Source organism: Petaurus breviceps, unplaced genomic scaffold (genome assembly GCF_028583685.1).
Source record: "Petaurus breviceps papuanus isolate PSGF00001 unplaced genomic scaffold, PetGlider_PUasm1.0 90919, whole genome shotgun sequence".
In the NCBI taxonomy this organism is placed as follows: domain Eukaryota; kingdom Metazoa; phylum Chordata; class Mammalia; order Diprotodontia; family Petauridae; genus Petaurus; species Petaurus breviceps.
In genome coordinates this window covers 34,663,594-34,689,152 of record NW_027187378.1, presented here as the reverse complement: position 1 = coordinate 34,689,152, position 25,559 = coordinate 34,663,594, and the positions used below count along the sequence as shown (strand labels likewise).

General features: G+C 39.0%; 2 protein-coding genes across 15 annotated transcripts in view; one reads left to right on the top strand and one right to left on the bottom strand.

The window, feature by feature from the left end:
- Window positions 1–25,524, bottom strand: part of LOC138152205 (plasma membrane calcium-transporting ATPase 2-like) — a 49,683-nt gene extending 24,159 nt beyond the window's left edge. Inside the window, 1 exon segment of the mRNA XM_069075977.1 lies at window positions 25,418–25,524. Within this exon segment, the coding sequence (XP_068932078.1) occupies window positions 25,418–25,524 (107 nt within the window).
- Window positions 1–25,559, top strand: part of PSD3 (pleckstrin and Sec7 domain containing 3) — an 804,858-nt gene that overhangs the window by 9,133 nt on the left and 770,166 nt on the right. The gene's annotated exons all lie outside the window — the stretch shown is intronic.

The window sequence follows — 25,559 nt, the reverse complement described above, 5'->3', positions numbered from 1 at the left end:
GAGATAAGATAGAGATTTTCAAGGAAGAAAATTTTTAATAATTTAGAAAAGAAGTGGGTGATCACTATGAACCAACAAGTTTCTTTAAGAACTCTTGCTAGACTTGCCCCCGTTCATTTTTGGACAGAATGCTGGTAGGCAAAGGGAATTCTATAGACATATCTGGATTTTGCAAGTCATTTGAGTGTCTTGCCAGATCAAATGGACCAGATGAAGAAAAGTAGGCTAGAAGACAATAAAGTGTATTTGGAGTTTGTTGAACTCAAGGGATTGTGGCTATTGGGTCCTTATCAATCTAGAGGGAAGTTTCCAGTGGCACACCATATAATTCTGTCCTTGCTTCTATTCTACTGATGTGAATGAACACGTAGGTGGAATTCTCACCATAATTGTAGGTGAAATCAGTCTGGAACAATGTTGATTGACAAATTTAAGGCCCACAAAGATTTCAACAAGAATATGAACTAAATAAAATAAGATGGATTTCAGTAGGAATAAATATACATTTTAATACTTAGATTAAAGGAAATAAACCACAAGTACATGATGGAGGAAATATGATTAGGTAGTTCATACAAAAAAGAATTTGAGTATTTTAGTGGACAACATGTGCATTATGAGTCAGCAGTTCAATCTATCAAGCAAAAAAATCTTAGGCTACATTAGTAGTGTCTACTGCGAATGAAGCAATGGTCAACTCTGCTTTCTTCTGGTCAACTCACATCTAGCATATTGTATTCTGTTCTGGTTACCACATTTTAGGTGGTGGTACATCTGGAGGAGAGTGACCAGTATCATGAAGGGCCATGGAATAATGCTGTAGGAAGATTAGTTGAAGGAAGTAGAGATATTATGAAATGTGACCTTGGGCAAGTCACTTAACCTCAATTGCCCTACCTTCTCAACACAAGCTTTAGGTTTGAATCCTATCTCTGCTGTTTGCTAGATGTGTGAGTTTGAGCAAATCACTGAATTGCCTCAAGTTTCCTCATTTGTAAAATGAGGGAGTTTGAACTAGATATCTTAAGTCGCTTTCACCTTTAAAGTCAATGATCCTAAGTTTTGTCTATAGAAGATAAAGGAGACCATGTCTTCTATCTCCAAGTATATGTAGGACTGTCATGTCTAAAAAAGGAATTGATCAGGGGTTGGCTCTTTTATTTTCCCCTTTCAAAATTCAGTTTTATTTTATTTTCTATTCTACATTCTTTTCCTTCTATTACCTTCCTACGACCACTGAGAAAATAAGAGAAATAAGGTCCCCATTATAAACATGTGTAGTCAAGCGAAACAGATTCCTACACTGGTTACATTCATGTGTGTATATAAAGATATAGATATATATGTGTGTGTGTGTATATAGATATAGATATGTGTGTGTGTTTCTTATTGTATAAATTATTCTTCTGGTTCTGCTCACATCACTTTGCATCAGCTCGTAGAAATCTTCCCTGGTTTCTCTGAAACTATCCCTTTCATAATTTCTTACAGTATAGCTCTATTGCATTACATTCATATGCCCTAACATGTTTAATCATTTCCCAATTGATAGTCAACCTCTCCATCTGCCATTCATAAAAAGAGCTATTATTAAACATTTTTGTGTATATAGCTATATGAAAAAAAATTCTATCTTTGTGGTTATAGAGCTAGTAGTGGTATAAAAGGGTCAAAGATATGTGTTATTTATAAGCTTTAGGGCATACTTCCAAATTGTTTCCCAGAATGGCTCACAGCTCTACCAACAGTGCATCAATATATCTGTTTTTCTATAGCCAACTCTAGCATTTGTCATTTTCCTTTTTTGTCATTTTAGCTAATCTTAAGGGTATGATGTAAAACCACAGAGTAGTTTTAATTTGCATTTCTCTAATTATTAATAATTTATCATAGTTTTTATAAGGCTATTGATAGCTTGAATTTCTTTTTCTGAAAGCTGCCTATACATATCTTTAGCCATTTATCACTTGTGGAGTAACTCTATAAATTTGAATCAGTTCCATGTATAGCTTAGAAATGGGACTTTTTATCAGACAAACTTGCTGCAAATATTTTTGTCCATTTACTTGCTTCTTTTCTCATTTTAGCTGCATTGTTTGTGTGTCTGCAAAACCTTTCTATTTGCATGTAATCAAAACTGTCCTTTTTACTTTATGAACCTCTCTATCTCTTGTTCAGAACTTTTCTCCTAGCCATACATATGACAACTAATATCTTCTTTGTTTCTATAATTTGTTTGTGATATCACCTTTTATTACTAAACCATGTTCCTATTCTCAGTTTTTCTTTATATGCAGTGTGAGATACTGGTCTATATCTAGTTTTTGGCAGACTGTCTGTCTTAGGCCAGGAACTCAGGTTTTCCTAACTCCAAGCCTGGTGCTTTATCCATTGCACCACTTAGCTGCTCCTATTAATCATCATACTTTAAAAAAAAATTTTTAATTTTTAAAGTGGTTTATTTTATATTTTTCTTTCAAGATACATTGATACTTTTTACTTGTATGAGCTCCCCAGCTGATAAAAATATTTTACTCTGTGGCCCTGTGTGGGTCAGCTATCTGAGATAGGAAAGAGGTTCTTTAGCCCCCTACCATGCAGTGATTTGCCATCTCTACGGAGAAGCTGTAGCTATAATTTGTATGGTTATAATTTGATTGGTTCTATGACATTCTTGGAAAATCTTGTGGTTTACCTCTAAAAAATAACAAACCAACCCTCAAAACCCAAATTGCTATATCAGACCATATTATTTCCCTTTGTGAAAGAGTTTTCTTTCGCTACCCTGCTGTCTGCCCTGGACAATTGTATAAACCATATAGCCCAGTTTGAACATAAAGGTGTAAAAGTCTGCAGGATTGAAAAACAATGCATTGCCTAACCAAAGAACATAATGTCCTTTAGAGACCAGAGGAGAAGACTGACTCATGCACTTTGATGGCGGTCCCACTTCAGCAAAATTCCAAGATAACGTGACTTCATCACTGAAGTCTATGGCAGCTAGAAATGTCAGCAAGAGCCAACAGTCTGCACTTTCTGAGCTATGTCAGGGGAATGAAGGCAAACCTACAGGCACGTGAGAGCCTACATTATGTTTAGCTTTGTTCTTTGTGGTAGTTTGCATATACCAATAATCCTGAAGTTTGAATAATAAACTTCTGGTTAACCCCATTTTTAGGCCACCATCAAGATGGGACATGACTAAGAATTTTACTTGCAAAGAATCTATTTTTAAAAAATAATCCTTTTAGGAAAAAAAATATGGATTGGTACTCACAGCCTGTGACAAGGAATGGTGAATTTAGTGTTCTGCTCTCAATTCTCTAGTAACTTCAAAGTAACTCTAGGCAAGTGACAAGCTTATTTTCTCTGTCTGCAAAATGAATACCCTCACCTGCTTTTTGCTCTATTGGTAATGGAAGATTAAATACATTTATCATACTAGATGAAATAAAGTAATGAGAAATATTATTCAACAAACATTTATTAAACATCTACCATTTACCAGACACTGTGCTAAGTCCAGGATTTAGAAATACAAGTAATGAACTTGGAGTCTAGATAAGATGGGTTCAAATCCTGCTCCTAACACATATTGGCTGTGTTACCTTGGACAGGTCATTTAACACCTCAGTGCTTGAAAACTCTAAGTTACCACTGTTAGGAGGTAGCATAGTACAGTGGGATGGCTAGGTGGCTCCATAGTGTGCAGAGTGCAGGACCAGAAGTCAGCATGACTCATCTTCCAGAGTTAAAATCTGGCCTCAGACACTTACTAGCTGTGGGACCCTGGGCAAGTCACTTAACCCTGTTTGCCTCAGTCTCCTCATCTGTAAAATGAGCTGGAAAAGGAAATGACAAACCACTCCAGTATCTTTGCCAAGAAAACCCCAAAGTGGGGGTCACAAAGAGTCAGACACGATTGAAATGACTGAACAACAAACAAAAAAAATTGCTAAATATAAGATCAGAGGTTTAGATCTGGAAGGGACCTTAGTGGTTACCTAGTTATCCAGTTCACTCATTTCACAAATAAAGAACTTGAAGTTCAGAAAAGTGAAAGGTCTTGCCCAAGGTCACGTATGTAGTGAGTGGCATCGCTAGGACTTGAACCCAGAGTCTCTGATTTTATATCCTGTGCTTGTTTTTCTAAACCACACCTATGGCATCTCTTGTGTATACCTTTTATACAACATTGGTAATATTCTGTGGTCTGCTCACATCCAGTGAAGGCTCCCCCTCTAAGTGTGTGGGATCCCAGTGCCATAAATAATGGGCTGTTTTATCTAGAAACATGTGTCTTTATTCTCTATAAATGAGTGAGACCCCCAAATTGCCTTGCTCATTCTGTTTTTCACAAATGACTCTCTAGGCTAGGAACACCTGCTCAGTAAAGAACCATCACTTATGGGTTATCTCTGGTTCTTTCTTTTGGGGGAAAGAGGTCAAAACCTATGGTTTTCATCAGTATTCAACTTCCCAAATGCAAAAATCCCTCTACTAATTCAGATGAGATCATCTCTATCATAGATGGAGAGCTGGCTAGAAGCAGAGGTGTCATGAAGCCAGTTCTAATAGGCTCAGGAGAGCTAATTGTTAAATTTTCAGGGTCAATGTTTAAATCTCAGAAGTCTGCAAACACTAAAAAATTGGGGGTTTTGGATTACCTAGATTTTGGAAAGTGATGGAGAAAATATTGATAATGCAGATTAAACTTAAAAGTGTGTCCTGCATGCATTTCCCCCCCCCCCCCCGGTGAGCCAATTGTGAAATATTTACCAGTATACCCCTGGCTGGAATCAATCAATAAACATTCATTAATCGCCCACTGTGTGCCAGTAGCAGTGCTAAGCCCTGGGGATACAAAAAAAAGGGGGGTCAAAAGACATTCCCTCCCCTCAAGGAGCTTGCAATCTAATAGAGGAGACAATATGTAAATTTATATATATATATATGAAACTATATACAGGATAAATAGTAAATAATTAAAAGAGAAAAAGCCCTGGGATTGAGAAGGGTCGGGGAGGTTTTCTGTAGAAGGTGGGACTTTAACTGAGACTTAAAGAAAGCCATGAAAAGGACCCTAGAGATCATTTAGCCCTAGTCCCTTACTTTACTGATTAGCAAATGTATTAGCCTAGAGAGACTAAGTAACCTGTCCCATATCACACGAGTAGTAAGTAGAAGAGCTGGAATTTGGACTCAGGTACTCTCGACTCCAAATCCCAGCACACGTTCCACTGTACTGTTTGGCATTGTTGTTGTTTTAGCTGTGTTGGACTCTTTGTGACCCTGGCAGAGATACTGGAGTGGTTTTCCATTTCCCTCTCCAGCTCATTTTGCAGATGAGGAAACAGGTAAAGTGACTTGCTCAGGATCACACAGTTAGTTGGTATCTGAGGCTAATTTGAACTCAGGTCTTCCTGACTTCAGACCCAATACTCTATCTATTATACCACCTAACTGCCTTAGTTTCCTCATCTGCAAAAAGAGGGATAAAAACCTTTTGTTTTTAAGAAACTTAGATTTCCTCTTTTATCTCTGTCCCTACCTGTCCAGAGAGTCCATCCTTTATGACAGAACTTTCAAACTGAAAAAAAAGAAAAAAGTGTTGTGTTGTTCATTCATTTCCAGTTGTATCTGACTCTTCATGTCCCCATTTGGGGTTTTCTTGGCAGAAATATTGGAGCGGTTTGCCATTTCCTTCTCCAGCCCACTTTATAGATGAGGAAATTGAGGCAAACAGGCAAACAGGGTTATGTGACTTCCCCCGGGTCACACAGCTAGTGTCTGGAGCTGAATTTAAACTTAGATCTTCTTGACCCTGGCCCCAGCATTCTACCCACTGGGCCACTTAGCTTCCTGCAAATGTATGATTGGAAAAGATGGACGGGTCATATAGCAAGAGTGGGGAGATAACAGAGGGGCAGCCCAAATGCTGCATTGGTACACATGGCACCTAGGCAGCTGATTTGCGAAGTGTGTTGGGCCTAAAGTAAGGAAGTTACGAGTTCAAATGCTGCCATTTATCAGCTGTGTGTTTCTGGACAAGTCAACCACCCTTTGTCTGCCTCATTTTCCTCATCTATAAAATGGGGATGATAATAGCACCTACCTTCTAGGGTTGTTGTGAGATTAAATGAGATAAGACTTGTAAAGTGCTGAGCACAGTGCCTGGCACAAGCATAATAAATGCATCTTCTCTTCCTTCCATGGAATGTGCAAATCCAAGAGGAAGGCTATGAGGAGGTAGGCTTTATGGAGGATTTATGGAAAGGCATAGACAAGACTCAAAGAAGATGTAGATGGGTTGCAATCCATACAAATGGAAGTTGTCACCACACAATATCAGCAAAATCTCCATGGAACTCCTAAGGTGCTCAAGCCCAGAAGAAGAATTATTCCCTAAATGGACATTTTGAGGAAGCCATTGTGTAAACTTTGTCCCAAAAATGTTTGTTTTGTCCAGCTGTGTTTTTTAAGTATTCAGAAAGGCAAAAGAAAAACGTTGGTCTCTTTAAGAAATCCCTGGCAATAAGACAATTTTAAAACGTTTCAGAAGTTGCAAGTCCTCAAGGAAGCAACTTAGCATAAAACTGTCATGGGGAAGGAAGGAGGAGAAAGAGAGAATATGGAGGGGCTTGGAGCAGAGGCTATTAGACAGAAGGGGCCAGTTTTCTCCTGGCAAGAATACTCTAGGGGCTTTAGATTTCTAAGATCAATAGAAAACAACACTTGTAATGAGGGTAAACTGGTATTTAAAGCCTTCTGAAGGCTGAAGCAAGAAGCTTTGTGGCCAGGCCAAGCTACCCGGAGCTCTAAAGCAATGTGGTGCAATGGATAGAGATCTGGGCTTTGAGTCAGGAAGGCCTGAGTTTATTTTATTTTTATTTTTTGCTTTTTGGAGGGCAATTGGGGTTAAGTAACTTGCCCAAGGTCACACGGCTAGGTTTTGTGTGTGTGTGTGTGTGTGTGTGTGTGTGTGTGTGTGTGTGTGTGTGTTAAGTGTCTGAGGCCAGATCCGAACTCAGGTCCTCCTGACTCTGGGTCTGGCACTCTACACACTGCACCACCTACCCACCCCAAGGTCTGAGTTTATAATCCAGCTTCAGACACTTACTAGCTGTGAGGCCCTGGGCAAGTCACTTCACCTCTGCCTCAGTTTCCCCATCTGTAAAATGTTGGTAATAATAAATAGCACCTATTTCCTAAGGTTGTTGTGAAGATCAAATGAGATAATAATTGAAAAGTGCTCAGGACATAAGAAACTCTATATAAATGCTGCATTGTTATTTATTTATTTATTTAAATTTATTTATTTTTAGTTTTCAACATTCACTTCCATAAGTTTTAAATGTTCCTTCCCCTCCCCCTTCCTCAAGATGGCATGCAGTCTGATATAGGCTCTACCTATACATTCATATTAAATATATTTTCACATTAGTCATGTTGTATAGAAGAATTAGAACAGATGGGAGGAACCATGAGAGAGAAAACAAAACAAAACAAAAAAAGAGAAAACAGTCTGTTTCATTCTGCATTCAGAATTCTCTGGGTGTGTGGATGGCATTTTCCAATCATGTGTCCTTTGGAATTGTCTTAGGTCCTTGCATTGCTGAGAAGGGCTAAGTCTATCAAAGTCAGTCATTGCACACTGTGGCTGTTACAGTGTACTGTGTTCTCCTCGTTCTGCTCACTTTGCTCAGCATCAGTTCATATAAGTCTTTCTAGGTTTTTCTGAAGTCAGCCTCTTTATCATTTCTTATAGCACAATAACGTTCCATTACATTCATATATCACAACTTGTTCAGCCATTCCCTAACTGATGGACATCCCCTCAGTTTCCAGTTTTTGACCACCACAAAAAGAGCTGCTATAAATGTTTTTATACATGTGGTTCCTTTTCTCATTTTTATGATCTCTTTGGGATACAGCCCTAGAAGTGCTATTGCTGGATCAAAGAGTATGCATATTTTTGCAGCCCTTTAGGTATAGTTCCAAATTGCTCTCCAGAATGGTTGTATCAGCTCACAACTCCATCAACAATGAATTAGCTTTCCAACTTTCCCACATCTTCTCCAAAATTTATCACTTTCCTGTTTTGTCTATGTTAGTCAATCTGATAGGTGTGATGAAGTACCTCAGAATTCTTTTGATTTGCATCTTTCTAATCAATAGTGATTTAGAACATTTTTATATGACTATAGATAGCTTTAATTTCTTCTTCTAAAAACTGCCTGTTCATATCCTTTGACCATTTATCAATTGGGGAATGACTTGTATTCTTATAAACTTTACTTAGTTCTCTATATATTTTGGAAATGAGGCCTTTATCAGAGACAATAGTTGTAAAAATTCTTTCCCAGTTTTCTGCTTCCCTGCTAATCTTGGTTGCATTGGCTTTGTTTGTGCAAAAACTTTTCAATTTAATGTATTCAAAATTATCCATTTTGCATTTCATAATGTTCTCTACCTCATTTGGTCATAAATTCCTCCATTCTTCATAAATCTGACAGATAAACTATTCCTTGCTTCCCTAATTTGTTTATAGTATCAGCCTGTATATCTAAATTGTGTACCCATTTGGACTTTACTTTGGTATATGGTGTCAGATATTAGACTATACCTAGTTTTTGCCCTACTATTTTCTAGTTTTCCCAGAAGTTTTTGCCAAATAGTGATCTCTTATTTCAGAAGCTGGGGTCTTTGGGTTTATCAAAGAGTATATTGCTATAATCATTGACTATTGTGTCTTGTGTACCTAACCCTGTTCCACTGATCTACCCCTCTATTTCTTAGCCAGTACCAAATAGTTTTGATGATTGCTGCTTTATAATACAATATAAGATCTGGTATGTCTAGGCCACCTTCACTGGCATTTCATTCCATTAATTCCTTTGATATTTTGGACCTTTTGTTCTTTTAGATGAATTTTGACATTATTTCTTCTAGTTCTGTATAATAATTTTGGTAGCTTGATTGGTATTTCAATGAATACATAAATTAATTTAGGTAGAATTGTCATTTTATTATATTAGCTCAGCCTATCCTTGAGCAACTGATGTTTTTCCAGTTATTTAGATCTGACTTTATTCGTGTGAAAAGTGTTTTGTAATTGTGTTCATATAGTTCCTGGGTTTGTTTTGGCAGGTAGACTCCCAAATATTTTATAATGGCTACAGTGACTTTAAATAGAATTTCTCTTTCTATCTCTTGCTGCTGGGCTTTGTTAGTAATATATAGATACATTGTTATTTTTATCACCAGAATGAGTCCAATTGCCCTAACCCTTTTTTAAAGAAAAGTACGGAAAACCAGAGTTGAGGAGTAATAGAAAATAGGGGAAGTTTAGAAGACGTTTAGTAGATGTTTGAATTTCTTTAAATCTTTCTCTCTGTTACACTTCTATATGAAATATTGTACTTCAGTACTTCAAAGAGTTGTGATTTAGTTAGCAGGGGATTCTTCCTCTGCTAAGGCAGCTTATGGCTCCCTTAAGGAATAGTCTTCAAGCATTGCTGTGATTGAAAAATTCGTAACTGTAGGACCAAAGTGGTAATGAGCTTCTTCAAACTTAGCCAGGCTTGATCTCTGAAAATAGACACACAGTCTTTCTCCTGGCCCACACCCAAAGCTCTTCAGGCTCATCAAGATGGGATAAGGGCTTCTACCAGTGTTCAGGAATCTGGGGACACCTCCAGGTTACAAATAGGCATCTGAGTAGGACTTTGATAGGATTATCTCTATGTTGTGGACTTAAATTGGACTGGGGAGAGGGAGGCAAAGTTTAGTAATTCTTTCGCAGATATTTTTAGTTCTATTTTAAATAGGCTTTTGCTTTCTTCCTATTCTTTCTCAGCTATCCACAGTGGAGGAAAACTTTAGATATTTGACTTATGCAACCAGATCTCAGTTCATCAGAGTTCAGGAAACAGCTACCTGAACTACAAGACTAGTAGTGAAAGGAGAAAACCATTGAATTATATAAAGCCAGTCTAGTAAACCTAAAACCTAAGGTTAAAGCAAGTATATATTCGATTTAATTCACCCGGGATTATGTGGATGGCACTGTGCTAGGCACTAAGAATCCAAAGGAAAAAAAAAAAGTCTTTGCCTTCTAGGACCTTACATCCTGCTGGGGATCACGGCATCTTTTGACATCGTTTGGGTTGGTATCTCCATTGTTAAGTTGAGCAGGAAGAAGTGTTTCATTTTTCCAGGAAGATGATGAAATTTTGTTGGAGCCTTTTGGTAGTGTTTACTCAATAGGCATTACAGGTTACCTCTTCTCATAGACATTCAGTTAGGAAAGAGGAACGTGGAAGCCAGTGATTTTTCCAACTCTCAGTCAGTCCCCAATTACTGAGACAACATTGTTTCCCGAGGTTTGTCAGAAGCAGCCACAGAAGGCAGCTTTACATATGTAAAACTGAGATGTCTTGATTTTTTTTTAACTTTCCATTTGGTTTGGCATTATTTTTCTTTTTCCCCTGCATCAGCAGGAGCCAAGAAAAATGGAAAATCTGAGAGGGCATAATTATACCCTTTGTGGTAGCCCTCTACTGCCCTCTTTTGTATTTTGGGAGGCATGCAAAGTCAGAGATGCCTTACATCTGATTACGTTTCAATTTTGAATGAATTGCAACTGATAACCCAGGGCTGAAGTGACCCACCATTTTGCTTTGAATGAAAGATCCCCATCAACCTTCCTTTGAACCACAGAAACATCAAAATGCACCATTTCAAGATGCACCTTCTGAAAACAGATAGCAATTTTCTCTCCGGGCATGACCGTAGAAATCATTGTTGTTTCTGTCTTAAGCTTATCTTCTTTTCTTCTATGAAAGTTCCAGCCAGTCAGGAGATTCTGATGAATTAAAAGTTTTGATCAGTGGAGAGAGAGAATCTTTAAAAGATTCTCTTTTCAAAGATTCTTTTATCTTAATCTTAAAAAAGAATTGTCACTATCTTTGCCTACAGCAAGCCCTGTCAGTTCTCTAGACTACCATGTGTTTAAAAAAATAACAAACACAAAACACCCTCTTTGAGATGCATTCTTGGTTAAGAGGTCAGTCCTGTAATGTGACAATTTTTTTTCAATGTGGCTAGGCTGCTCATCATACTTTCCTCATGGATTTTAACTCTTGGCTCTTTCACCCTTATTTTCCCCATCATCTGTCTGTCATAACCAGCTTCAGCCTCATCAGCATCTCTTGGTACCCGGGTTTATTTGACCCAGACTGAGTATATGGTTCCCCCGCTGCCAAATTCCTCCCTAGATTTCCGATTACACTGCTTGATCTCTTTGATGAGGCATCCAGTGAGGTTCACTGGCTGCTTAATGCTCTGCTTTCTACAGAACATCAGTGGGATTTTATTACTCCCCATCAGAAGCTTAGGTTGCCATAAGTACTTCCAAGGAGAAGTAAAGGATTGCATCTCCTTTCTAACTTGATTTCATGTGATCCCTTGAGAGAAGTACAGAGGGCCAAGAAAGAGATGAAGGGGAGCAAAGCCAAGAAACCATTTAGCATTGCTGTAAAGGGGGTTATTGATGGATGTTGCCCATGGTTGGAAGCAGAGGATGATGTGACTGGTTGCAATAAACCAGATGGGTTTCAGCCAGTGAGATTACAACCCCCAGAGCTTCAATTGAATTCTGTTCAGTTAGTCATTGATTGGCCAATATCAGGAGCCCAGTCCAAACCTCACTAGCTCCTAGTTTGGACTTTGATGACTCAAGAGTGAATGCAAATAGCCATTGTTTCTGTTCTGGCCAGAAAATCTGAGGGTCGTCCCCTCTCAGAATGATTCTTTTGTGAAGGCAAAATAGACCATCTTTTACCTCAATTCTTACCTAGACTTTAACTACTAGATGAGTGTTGCCTCAGACAAACTGAGACCTGGGAAAGACCTTAGCTTAAAATAGCCAAGGTCTCCCATTGCACCATTGTCCTGACCTGTGTCTTGCCACTACACTCTGATGACTGTGGAGGAGAGAGTGAGGCTGCTGTCTTTGCACAGTCCTGCCTCACTTAAATCCAATTTACTTGCAAGTCAAGACAACACTCTCCTGACATCATTGGTCCTCTGAGAGCAAAGGAACAACAAAAATTCAGTTTAACAAGTATTTATCAAGTGCCTATTGTGTGCAAAGCACCATGTTAAGCTGCCAGTACAGAAGAGACAAAAATTAACAGGGCCTGCTTTCCAGGAGCTTGCATTCTACCGGGTTTGGCTTAGGGCAGGTTTGGATTTTCCCTGTGAGTGTTGTTCCCAAGGATTGTTCCTGAGGGATCTGGACTGTCCCTGGGCTGTCACATCTCCAAGGCTCTGAAGAGGTTCATAAAGAATCCTTGAGATTTGGATTACTTAGAAAATTCTAGGTGATCACCTGCTTTTGGATCTGTCTGGCCCTTTGCCTGCTCTCCAAAGAGTAAACATGCTAATGAAGTCAAGATGCTCGCCACAGGAAGTCCTCAGAGGTGAACTAGAACTAGTAGCTTAGGAGAATCAAGACTCTGCTCCTGTGATTTCTGTTTTGTGCTTTGGAAGTAAGGTGACTAGTGAGAATAGCTTACATTTATGTAGTTCTTTTTATAAATTAACTCATCTGATTTTCATACCAACCCAGGAAGGCTGATGAGTCTTTTCGATTATGCCCAAGTCTCCATGACCTCACTTGGTATTTTCTTGATGGAGATACTGGAGTGGTTTGCCATTTCCTTCTCCAGTTCATTTTACAGATGATGGAACTGAGGCAAAGAGGGTTAAGTGACTTGTCCAGAGTCACACAGCTTGTAAGTTTCTGAAGCTGAATTTGAACTCAGGTCCTCCTGACTCTAGGACTGGCTCTCTATCCACTTTACCACCTAGCTGTTTCGAAATACTCATGTAGCTATCCTAGGAGGTAGGTGCTATTTTCATCCCATTTTACAGATGAGGAAAGTCAGGCAGATGGTAGTTAAATAACTTGTTCAAGGACTCACAGCTAGAAGTGTCTAAGGCCAGATTTGAGCTCAGTTGTTCCTGATTCTGCTAAAGCATCCACTACACTGGGTATGTATCTGCCTCCAGGTGCTATTCAGTTATGGGGCCATCAAGAAAGGACGTTTTAAAGATGGCCAAAAAATTAAAAAAAAAAAGATACCGAGAAGCTTCCTCCTGACTTCTAAGCTCACTCCCAGGAATTAAATATTTCTTATCATAAATTAGACAATTAAGCTTTTTTTGTGTATGAATATTTTTGGATTCTCCCTGTCCCTCTACAGAAAAACTCTAAAGCTGCTTTCACATCAGGTAGCTTAGCTAGCTCTCTCGTTCTGCTTCTGCCTCTGTGTGTGTCTGTCTGTCTGCCCTTCTTTCTGTCTCACGCTCATTTTTTTTTTCCCCCAAAGGCTCTAAGTATAGTACCTGCTATATCTACTGGATAAAATAGCCCTTTTTGAATAGTATTTTATTGTCTCACTCTCATTTCTCTCAGTATTGAGACTATTTTACTGAAATCCAGTTGTAACTCTCTTTAAGGCCTCTCCTTACTCTAAATCCTTTGATATCTGCTTTTCCAAATCTAGGATGTATGGTAAGCAAGACACTGGGAGACTCAGTGTACAAAGTGATTCACTTGAATTTGGGAAGGTCTGAGGTCCAATCCTGCTTCTAGGTTCAATAGCTGTGTTACCTTGGGAAAGTCACCGTACATATCTCAGCCTCAGTTTCCTCATATGCAAAATTAAGATAATGATAATAATAGCATCTACTTTATAGTTTTTTGTGATTATCAAGTGAAAAATATAGGTTAATAATTTTGCAAACTTTTAGGTGTTTTATAAATTCACTTTATCATTGTCATCTAGAATAATCATTTCCTCATAATGTACCCATGGCATAAAAAAAATTTCTATTCTTTCCCTGTGAGATACAAATGACAAAGGCTTAAATAAAAAAGGAATTTTTTTCCTCAAAATAAGCAAAGATAATGAAATTTAATTTTCAATGTGCCTGCACAACAAATCCCTATACCTGAGGAAGGAAGAAATCAGAGATTATTTTGAGCAGGCAGTCACAATCCATAATACTCTACCAGAAGCAGGAATAATTCATCCATGGTGGAATTTTACTTTCCCCCAAACCTGGTTCTATGCCACATCCAAGTGGTAATTCCCTCCTTCCAAAGATCCCAGATCTCCATGGGGCACTCCTTCCCCTGACATAGACCAATCAGCAGATCACAGGCTCCTGGGTCTAGAGCAAGAAAGAGACCATTTAATCCAACCCCTACAGTTTGTAGATGAGGAATCAAAAGAGAGTGAATGATGGATTTCCCCAAGGTTATCCTGATAATTTATAAGCGGTAGCCCAGTTCTCTCCCCACATCCTCCAAGCCTTAGAAGATGGTTTTCATGAGTTACTATGCAGGAAATGCTTCAGCCCCTCAATTTTGACCTTCAGCTAGAGTAGCCTGGCACATAGTAGGTGCTTCATAAATACTTAGACTTTGGATGACAGACCCACTGTCTGTAGTTAAACCTCCACTGGAGGCCTTTCCAAATACAAAGGTTGGTTTGATAGAGATTATAGAAGCTTCCTATCAGAGTTACTGCCTGGTCCCTTCTATCCCATAATGAGGCATTAGAGCAGAACCTTAGTTTTATAGTAGAGTTCTTTAAATTATTCAATGATGTTCTGATGCCATGTCCTACTAAACTTTCCTCTGTATTAATAATAAATAATGTCTCATGGCCTATTTTGATCAAAGGAGCCAAGTCTTTACAATTCAGCAGCCTTTCCCCTTTTAGATTTGCTTTTGTTGGAGTAGAGTTAAAATTTAGTTTAATTTCCAAGCATGTGTCCATTTTATAATTGTATGTGTATATGTTTGTGTACATGTTTGTGTTTGTGTGTGTGTATATATACACACACACATACAGAGAGAGAGAGAGAGAGAGAGAGAGAGCGCTGTGTGACCTTGGGCAAGTCACTTAACCTTGTTTGCCTCACCTGTGAAATGGAGAACCTGGAGAAGGAAATGGCAAATCACTCCAGTATCTTTGCCAAGAAAACCCCGAATGGGGTCACAAAGAGTCAAACATATCTGAAAAATAACTCAATAACAACAAGAAGCATTTATCAAACTCCTGCTATATGTTAAGTGCTTGGAATACAAAGACATGTGAAATAGTTCTTGATCTCAAGGAGCTAACATTCTAATGGAGGAGACAATATGCCTATTTTGGGCAATGTACAAAACACATACAAAGCAGATGTGATATAACCTTAGAGGGGAAGGCTAGGGAAGACCAGGAAGGGCATTGGATAAAAGATGGTACTTCAGTTAAGTCTTGAAGCCGGAGATTACAAGTGGAGATAAGTAGTGAGAACATTCCAGTCCTGGTGGGGCAGCCAGGTCAGAGATATAAAGATGGGATATGGATTCTTTTGTGAGAAATAGCAGGTAGACCAGTATGGCTGTATTGTGGAGGGTACAGAAGAAGAAGAATTATAACTAGCATTTATATAGTACTTTTAAGGTTTGTAAGGTGATTTACATGTTATATCATTTTATCCTCACAGCAACTCTGGGAAGTAGGTATTATTATTATTGTTCTCATTTTACAGATGAGGAAACTGAGGCTGAGTAAGGTTAAGTTTTATACTTATAATTATACAACTTGTAAATATCTGGGAGCAGGATCTGAATTCAGGTCTTCCAGACTCCAGGTGCAGTACTCTATCCACTGAGTCACCTGGCAGCCCTGGCTAGGTTTTAAAGAGCTTTAAATGCCAAATAGGAGAATTTATAATCAATCCTAGAAGTACTATGGGATCACTGGAGTTTATTAAGTATACATCTATAGGGATAGGGACCAAGCCTGGGATTTCATTGGAAAAGGAAACTGCAAATTGTTTGCTATGAAGACATGTGAAATGAGAATTCAGTTTGTTTTTCTCAGGGAAAAAATTAAAATCATAAGGGTATCCATGGGCTCAAAAACATGTTTTATTGACTCATAACCTTTTCAGGTTTGGGGTCTTCCAAAGCCTGGGGCAACCTTTTAACTTGGCAAGAGTTTTTGCCACTGGGGCTTACCAGGGCAAATAGAATCAAAGGAAGAAGGCTTCTCCAGCGTCATATGTAGACTTTTAAATAAACTCATCCAAAAGTCATCAAAATAAGCCCTTCCCAGATTTTAAATCATGTATTATAGTCAACTTACATATCCATACACACACATTGCAAACGTGTATATGTGTGTGTGTGGTTTTTTTCCCTACTATCCAGATTTAAAATGTGTACTGTGGTTCCCAGTCCCAATGTCAAGGCTTGTCATGCACGGACTTTGCCTGGGTGGGTTCTGTGATGTTGAATGAAGTTGATTCTTTAGTTTTGAGAATGAATTGGGAAGTTCCTTTGCAGATAGGAGGTAGAATTATAGAGTGAGAACACTTAAGATCAAGAACCATGAACATGGGTCATGGAGTCAAAAAGGTTAGGTGTAGTAAGTGGTGCCAAAAGTGGAAACAGAGTCAGTACCAAGTATACTACAAATTGTGAGAGACGTGGTCGACAAAAGGTGAAGTTCGAGTTGCAAGAACTCAGTCCTAAAACAAGTAATAAGATCCGGAGCTTGACAGAGAGTGTACTTAATTTTTCCCGCTGTTGTATATTCATGGTTTTTATTCAAAACTCCTCCCTCTCCAGCAGCTTCCTCTAAAATTCCTTCAGGTAGAGAGTTCTCACTGTCCTTGCTATCCTACTAATTTTCTTCGCAGCAGCAGACCACTTTAAAGGGTGATGACTGGGGGGTGGCTAGGTGGTGCAGTGAGTAGAGCGCCGGCCCTGGAGTCAGGAGGACCTGAGTTCAAATCTGGCCTCAGACACTTAACACAAAACCTAGCCACATGACCTTGGGCAAGTCACTTAACCCCAACTGCCCTCCAAAAAGCAAAAAAAAAAAAAAAAAGGTGATGGTCGAAATGAATATTATGAATGATTACCAAGCACTGACGTTTTAGAGGTACAATGAGAAGAGTGGATTGAACAACACCAGTTATGTCTTGACCCCTGGGACAGAGATAATATTTTGAAGCGACACCTGGCAACTGTAGTCCAGGGTGGTAGCATTAAGCAAAAACATAGGATATAGAAGTAGGGTGAGTATATTGTTGTTCACCCTTTGTTTTTGAAGAGGACCAATGACATCATGGGTGATGTCCGGACTTGAGTGTGAGTTGGCTTTAAGTGAGGTAGAGTTGAGCAGTCTTCAATCTTGCTCTCTCTTGCTGAGTCATCAAAGTCCAGTGATAGGACAAAAGTCAAAATGACTGGTGATGACTCAGGATGTAGTGGATGGTCTTGGTGTCTTTGATTTCATGACCATAAGAGCTCCACGATGCCTGCTTCAGCCATCTTCATGGCTGTTGGAACAAATTGTTCTCATTTGCCCATTGTGGCAGAGGAAGTCTTCACAAGACATCCCCCTAACTCACCAACAGGTTTGAGGCCGATCTGTTTCCCTCAACCTGGTTTAGCCCGTCTGCTGAGACAGTTTACTGGGGTGTGGCCTCTACTCATGCTATAGCTTCTTGGAGTCACAGGGGAGAGTTGGGTGAAGGTAGACACCGTGTAAAGGTGGATGGATGAGCAGCCCTGAAAAGGGCTTGGCAGACCCTCACACAGGAGGTGCTAGTCCTCCCTAGACAAACCTTCCATACACAGGGTGAATATAACAGATGTCAACATGCTTGCTTTAAGCTACAAGGAGGTCTCATTTGGGTGAGGGGTAGGTTGAGTGGAACTAATGAAGTTCAAAGAGTTGAGGTAAAAATAGCATAATTGGAGCCAAATTTCAGTGCATCTGACACTGGTGGGATGAGCTTCTCATTGGACTTGAACTGAGCTCTGTGTTTTATGAATTGATCAGACCCCTTCCTTGTCTTTTGTGGGCATGGGTGTATACTTGTTCATCCTTTCCTAGGTTGCTGCCCGGTGCCGTAGGACCAGGGCTTAGGAGACAGATGTTGATAGAATCCCTTGACTAATATATTATTAGGAATACTGGGAATATTGGGAAAACAAGTTTGAAAACTGGGTCCTAGGTTCTGACCTCTAATCTATAGCTATGGAGATAACCACAACATTGGTCAGAGTCCAAGTTGACATGGAACGTGAATTGTTTCATTGGGATTGTGGGAGGAGCTGGGGAAAAGAGTGAATGAAGATTGGGAGAAAAATAGGTCTTGTGTAGCATTGCCTTTTGCAATTCAAGATAGATTCTCTGGGTGGTAGATAGCTAGAGTCAAAAGCCTACAGGAGAATGTGTATGTGTGAGTGATGGGAAGAGGTGTGAGTCTGATAACTTTGGTAAGACTGTATATTGTGAAGGTTTTTAGTAGAAAGCCAGTCTTGGTCTCCTATCTGTAATAGCTCCTTAAGAGACAATTTAGCATAGTGGAGTACAGGGCAGCTAGCCGACATAGCAGATAGAAGGCCGGGACTGAAGTCAAGAAGACTCATCTTCCTGAGTTCAAATCTGGCCTCAGACACTTAATAGCTGTGTGACCCTGGACAAGAATCTTAACCCTGCTTGCCTCAGTTTCCTCATATGTAAAGCAAGCTGGAGAAGGAAATGATAAACTGCTCTAGTATCTTTGCCAAGAAAATCCCAGGGGTCACAAAGAATCAGACATGACTAAAACAACTGAACAACATATAGCATGCTTAAAATAGGTTTAAAAATAAACTAGCTGTGTGACCTTGGGCAAGTCACTTAACCCCAATTGCCCTCAAAAAGCAAAATATATATATTTATCTTTTAAAAATACAATAAATACAGTTAAATATAGATCATGTTAAAATGTGGTTTTCTAAGCTAACATGCAGTGCAGTCATACATATGTATATGGTTTTGACCCAAGTGATGCAATGGATAAAATGGTGGCCTTGGAGTCTGTGAAGATCTTCAAATCCTCCTACTCCTGATGCTTATTAGCTACTAGACCCTGGCCAAATCATTTAACCTTTCTGACCCTAATTTTCCTCATCTGTAAAATGGGTATGATAATGCTTGAAAGTATTTTCCTTAGAAAGTTGGTTGTGATGCCAAGATGAAAAAAAATTTTTAATTCTTTGCAAGCTTTAAAATACTGTGTAAATGGCTGTTGTTATTATTATTCCATGTTGCCTTAGTATACATAGGATGAGTTAAAGATCCATTTAAGCAGTTTCTATTTTCCCCAAATAGTTGTTTGCCACCTGCACTATGTGTAGGTACTGAAAAAAATGAGAGATGAGATCCATAGGTAGTAAAGTAAGGTCTTCTTGATAGAGAAGCTAGTTTTGTAGCTAAGTCCATCAGCTTGGACCAATAAGGGATAGAGAAATTCACTCATACACAAACACACCTGTAAGTTTAAAAAAAAAATGATGTTTGCAGCTGCAAGGGATCTTTCCCTTCTTAAATCTGATTTGAACATTTTGTCTGACTTTCACCTTAACCTTTGTTATAAAGTGCCCTATACTATCTTCACTTGCGTACATTTCATATTCTTATTTTAGATTATAAACTTCTTGAGACTATGGTTTTTCGTCTTTCTCCCCTCCCTGTCTAGTACACTTCCCTCTATATAGCAGGTATTTGAATGTTTTTTGGATTGAATACAGTTGAAGGTACCACTATAGAATGACTGTGTACCAGCTGAAAACAATAGTGTGCTGCTTGGGGCTTGAGAACTGAGGATGGCATAATCATTGATTTGAGGTGGAAGGGATGTTAGAGGTCACTGAATCCAAGTCCTTCATTTTACCGTTGAAGAAAGTGGGCCCCAGCGAGGTGAAGCAATTTCCCCAGCTTCACATGGACAGTAAGCATCTGGGTCAAGATTCTACTCCAGCATTCAGGCTCCAAGTCCAGTGCTCTGTTCTCGCATCTAGGAAGTGCCTTTCACTGTGTGTAGGAAATTCTCTTGGGATGCTCCACATCGCAAACAGATAAATTAAGTAAAATTAAACTGTGATTGTCACTGGAGCATTTAAGAGAAGACAGAAAATGATCAATGTTTCACATTGATCAAACAAATCCATACTTGGAAGTAAGAAATAGGGGTATGAGAGGCATGAAGCAAGTACCGAAGAGATACAGGCATCTAGGTGGCACAGTTGATAGAACACTGGCCTGGGGTCAGGAGGACCTGAGTTCAAATCTGACCTCAGACACTTAGTAGCGGTGTGACCCTGGGCAAGTCATCTAGCCCTGTTTGCCTTGGTTTCCACATCTGTAAAAGGAGCTGGAAAAGGAAATGGAAAACCACTCTACTCTTTTTGCCAAGAAAACCCCAAATCGGTCACAAAGAGTTGGACACAATTGAAATGACCAAACAGCAACAACAGAGACAAGTTGAGGCTGGGTGGAGTGGGTTTTCTGTGTCAGTCCAGAGTAGAGTTTCATGCTATTCCAGAATCCATGGGTAATGTGCACAGAAATTGGCAAAGTGACTGATGATCAGAGCTGTGGCTAAATACAGCCTAGAGTTGCCCATCTTAATTGTATTAACTAAGCTTATGTCAGCAACATACATGGGTGGAGGAGCTCAGCTGGGATCATGCCTTAGATGTAACCCAGAGTAAGAATAATGGGTGGAGTAGCTTCACTGAGCTGGTGCCTTTAAAATGAGTGAGAAGAGCACAGGGAGGGAAAGGAGCCCAACTGCAAGGTTATGCACCAGAGACAGATTTAACACAAGTTTAAGCCAACTCTTTTCTGCCTTTAATGCCAGTGTGCCCTGGTCAGACTGGTCTCAACCCATATAAAGGTTTCCATGAGTAGAAAAGCAAGTGGAGTTGTCAATAGCAAAGAAGGTTCCAAGAACCTTGTGGTGGCTCAGCTGTATTGATCTGAGATCTCCCCTCAGGCCCTCTCCTGTGTTGTTCTGTGTGGCCTTACACAGATATGGACTAGTTGGTAATACAATTTTTGTCATTCAATTGTTTCTAATTGCATTTGACTCTTTGTGATCCCATTTGGAGTTTTCTTGGCAGAGCTACTGGCATGGTTTGCCATTTTCTTTTCCAGCTCATTTTACAGATGAGGAAACTGAGGTGAACAGGGTTAAGTGACTTGCCCAGGGTCACACAGCTAGTAAGTGTCTGAGACTGAATTTGAAGTCATGAAGATAAATCTTCCTGATGGTAGGCCCAACACCCTCTCCATAGCAACAAATACCTGCTCAATATTATAATTAGGCAGATTCAGAGCTAGATGAATGACCACACTTAAAGAGTAGTTGCTGATGGTTCATTGTTAATGTAGTGAGAAGTCTCTAGTGGAATATCTTGGACTCTATACTTGGTTCTGTGCTGTTAAACACTTTTATCAATGACTTGGATAAAGGCTTAAATAGCATGCCTATCAAATTTGCAAACGACACTAAGCTGGGAAGGATAATTTTGCTTATATTGGAAGACCCAGTATGTAAATGAGTAGCTGCCATGAGAAATAATTAGTATATGACCCTTTGATTAAGTCATTTTCATTATGCAAAGAACCCTAATTTTTACTTTGCAGCTTATACCCGCATGAAAACCAGCTTTATTTGCTTGCAGTCACATAGCATTTGGTCTGCTTTCAATTGCACCCTTTGTGGATTAGCCTCCAACATTTTTTTTTTTAATGTCAGGACGCTGTCCCATCATTTTCCAGCACACTCCCAGCTTACCTCCCCAACTTGAATCAGTATGTGTTCAAAGAATGCACATGAAATTCAGTATTAGTCTTAAAGAAATCCAATTGGACCTATTTACTATGTGCCTGGAACCTTTCTGGGCACTGGGGATACAAAGTGAAAGTCTATTTTCTCAGTGAGCTTATATTTAAACAATTATGATGTTGAATCTTCTGCACAACAAATCAATTCCAAATACGAATCATTTAAAGATTTCCTCCCAGTTGGGTAGGGGTCCATATCTTTGTTCCTTTGCTCTTTTCCACTCTAATACAGATAATGGTTGATTGTCAATCAATCAAGTTTTCATTAGGTTCCAGGAATGGTACTAGGTGCCAGATATACAAATATAAAGGATGAAGCAATCCTGCTCACAAGGAGTTTCCATTCTAATGAAGGAGACAACACGTACTTATTGAGGTATATGCAGAATAAATAGAAGTTAATACAGAATAGCAAAAAACAAGGTAGTTGGGAGGGAAGGTACTAAGAGTTGGGGGAATAAGAAAAGGCTTTCTCTCGAGGTAGTATTTGAAGTAGGAGACAGAGTCTGTGAGGCAGAAATGTGGAGGCAGGGGGCAGCCAGAGCAAAATCGTGGAGATAGTTTATTGGCAGTGGTGCACGAAGGACAGAGAGAAGGACAGTTTGGCTGAAACATGGAGTACGGGGACTGGGTAGGAGTCATACCCAAGAATCTGGAAAAAGAGGTTGATATAGATTATAAAGAGCTTTAAAATTAAATAGAAAAGTTTTTATTTTATCCTAGAATTAGGGAGCCACTGGAGCAGACTGAATAGGGGAGTGACATGGTCAGATCTGCACTTAAATCGTATCATTTTGGTAGCAGTGTAGAGTTTGGACCAGAGCGCATAGAGACGAGGGGTAAGGAAAGACAGGGAAAGCCAAGCAACCTTCATGAATATTCATAGCTGACTAAAGCAAAGTCCCACATTGGCCAGGTCCAAAAACGCATGTCTCATTTTGCAATTTGAGTCTCTGTCAGGAGGTAGGAAGCATGCTTGAGCTTCAGTCTTGTGGAACAATTATGTGTCATCTCATGGATCAAAATTCTAAAGTCTTTAAAAGTTGTTTTTCTTTTTAAATTTTATTTTATTTTTAAGTTAGGGAATAGAATGAGCATTTCCATAACACAGTATAATTTTTAAAAAGATGATTGTACACGAAACTGAAAATCTATTATGTACAATTTGCGATTCCTTTTAAATATGTTATCATGTAAATTTCTTTTTTCCCTTTTTTTCTTCCCTTCCCCCACCATATCTAGAGATGGCTACCATTAGACACAAATGTGTGTGTGTGTGTCTGTGTGTGTGTGTGTGTGTGTGTGTGTAAAATCATTCTATACATTTTTCTATTTACCAGTTCTTTCTCTGGATCCAGATCTTCCTTCGTATGTCTTTTGTAGTTAATTTGGGTATTTATAACAAGCAAAATAACTTATTCACTCAAAGTGATTCTTAAAATAAAACTTCATGTATACAATGTTCTCTTGGTTCTGCTCATTTTGCTCTTCATGCAAGTCTTTCTATATTTTTCTATGATCATCAAGCTCATCATTTCTTATAGCACAGCAGTATTACATCACAATCAAATACCACAACTTGTTCCACCATAATGTTGCTGTTCCTATAAAAATTATTCTCCTAGTTCTGTTCACTCTGAATTAGTTCATAAAAGTCTTTCTACTTTACTCTGAAACTGTCTATTTCATCACCCTGTTTTATTATTAACAAAAATTTGGTTCCCCCACCTATCCTAGAAGATTCTATCATCCATCACAAAGTCTGACACATAGTAGGTGTTTAGAAAATGTTTATTGATTCCATCTTTTATTGATAAACCATCTTATTGAAACCATCTTTAATTCTCACTAATACAATAGTCCAGGAGGAAGAGAAGAAAGGGTAAACTCCTTGCTGTTTCTCTACTGTCATTACTTAATACCTTCTTCTTCTAAGCTCACCCCATCTTTTTATATGTCTCCTATCAAGATCCTAGGGGCTGTTACCTACCAGTCACCATTAATCATCCCTCCTCTTTCAAAGAGTTCAGTGTCTGAGTCAGTATGGCATCTTCCTGCCTAGCAACCCCAGCTCTCATACTTTTGTAAAAACTTCATTAAATGCTTTTGTTCTTTTGGCTTTTCTCTGAAGTTACTCCTCCCAGTGTCCCCTCTCTGTTCACAATAACAGTCAGCATTTATTAAATTCTTCAAGGTTGCTAAGTGATTTACATGTGCTCATTTGTTCATGGGAGTGGAAACTGCTACCCAGTAGCCCTGGATGGGCACCCTCTCCTTTGGCCAAAGGTATACTTGGGATCATTTCTGAATCATGAGGTGATTCCTGCCTGCCTCTCTCCTCACCTACCATTTGTCCTTAAGCTACCTGGGGGATACTCTGTCCCAGAGAAGACCCATCTCCTTCAGAAAGCCATTCCCTCTTCTCCAGAGTCCTAGAGACCCTGAAATGTCCCTTCCACAGCAGGGAGAATGCAGCACCTTCTTTAGGAAGTGGTATCCATGTTATATATTGGTGTCTGAGAAAAGTCTTCCCTCTTCCCCATTCCATATCTTGTTCTATTCATCTCCCTATGAGACAAGATAGTATTGGTTACTAGTGTTAGACATTTGAGAATTGTCCGTCTTTATGCAATCAGTTGATAGTTACAACAAAAGTAAAAATCCAGACTGCCTTGGAAGAAAGGATAAAGACTATAAGGTATTCCATGTGATTAGAGCAGTTTTGTTTGAATCAGATCTCTTTAAAGAATATCTCAACTCTGAAAAAAAATGGGAAATAGATAAATATAAAGATACTGACACTATCACCGCATATGAAAGGAATTTAGCTGTTCAGACTGGTCATCATAGGAAGGAGCCTGAAGAACTCAGAAACTGCCTCAGATGACACACTTTCTAACCATTGGTTTGATTAATGGATAACTGTAATGTTGGTAAGGGCCATCAGTAGTACATCAGTAGAGCCCGGAAAAGTGATGAGTTGTGTTTCCTTTTCAGTCTCTATGGCTATTGTAGGTATCACTGTAGCATGTGTCTTTTTGTTTTTGACCAATATTAGAATTAGAATTAATAAGCCAGATGGTTGAGTAAAGAAGAATCAAACTAGAAGAAGCTTCTTAATTTAATGATTATTCATAAACATTGGTTAGTAGAAACACACGAATTTCTTTTAATAGGAGAGGATAGAAAAAAACAATATAGTCAGGAAATTCTCAATTTTCCATAAACAGTCACTTCAAAACCACACAAACTTTTCCAAACTAATTAAATTCATATACAAATAACTAACAACCTTTTCTTGGCTCAATATGTTGCCTAAGTAAGCAGTGATTTTTGAAGGTATAATTATTCAGGAAGGCACTGAATTATAAATTTCTACATTTTCCCTCCTTTGGTCTGGATCTGTAAATTTACCTACAGTAAGGAACTCCTAGTGAGGAAACTCTCCCAATTTACAAAGACAAACTGTTTTTACAATTTATTGTCTCAGAGAATTGTTTGAGGGCATCAAGAGGGTAAGTGACTTTTCCATGCTCACAGAACCAGTGTGAATCAGAGAGAGGACTTGAATCTTGGCCTTCTTGACCCTAAGGCTGGGCTTGCCTCCGCTATACTACTCTGCCTTTCAGGTTCTGTTACATTCTGAAAAAAACCCTGAACAAAAATCATCTAGAATGTGATCACCACCACCATCTTCATCATCATCACCACCATCATCTTCATCATCATCACCATCACCATCATCATTTTCATCCTTCATGAGATCATAAATCTAGGAATGAAGGGAACTTTCCG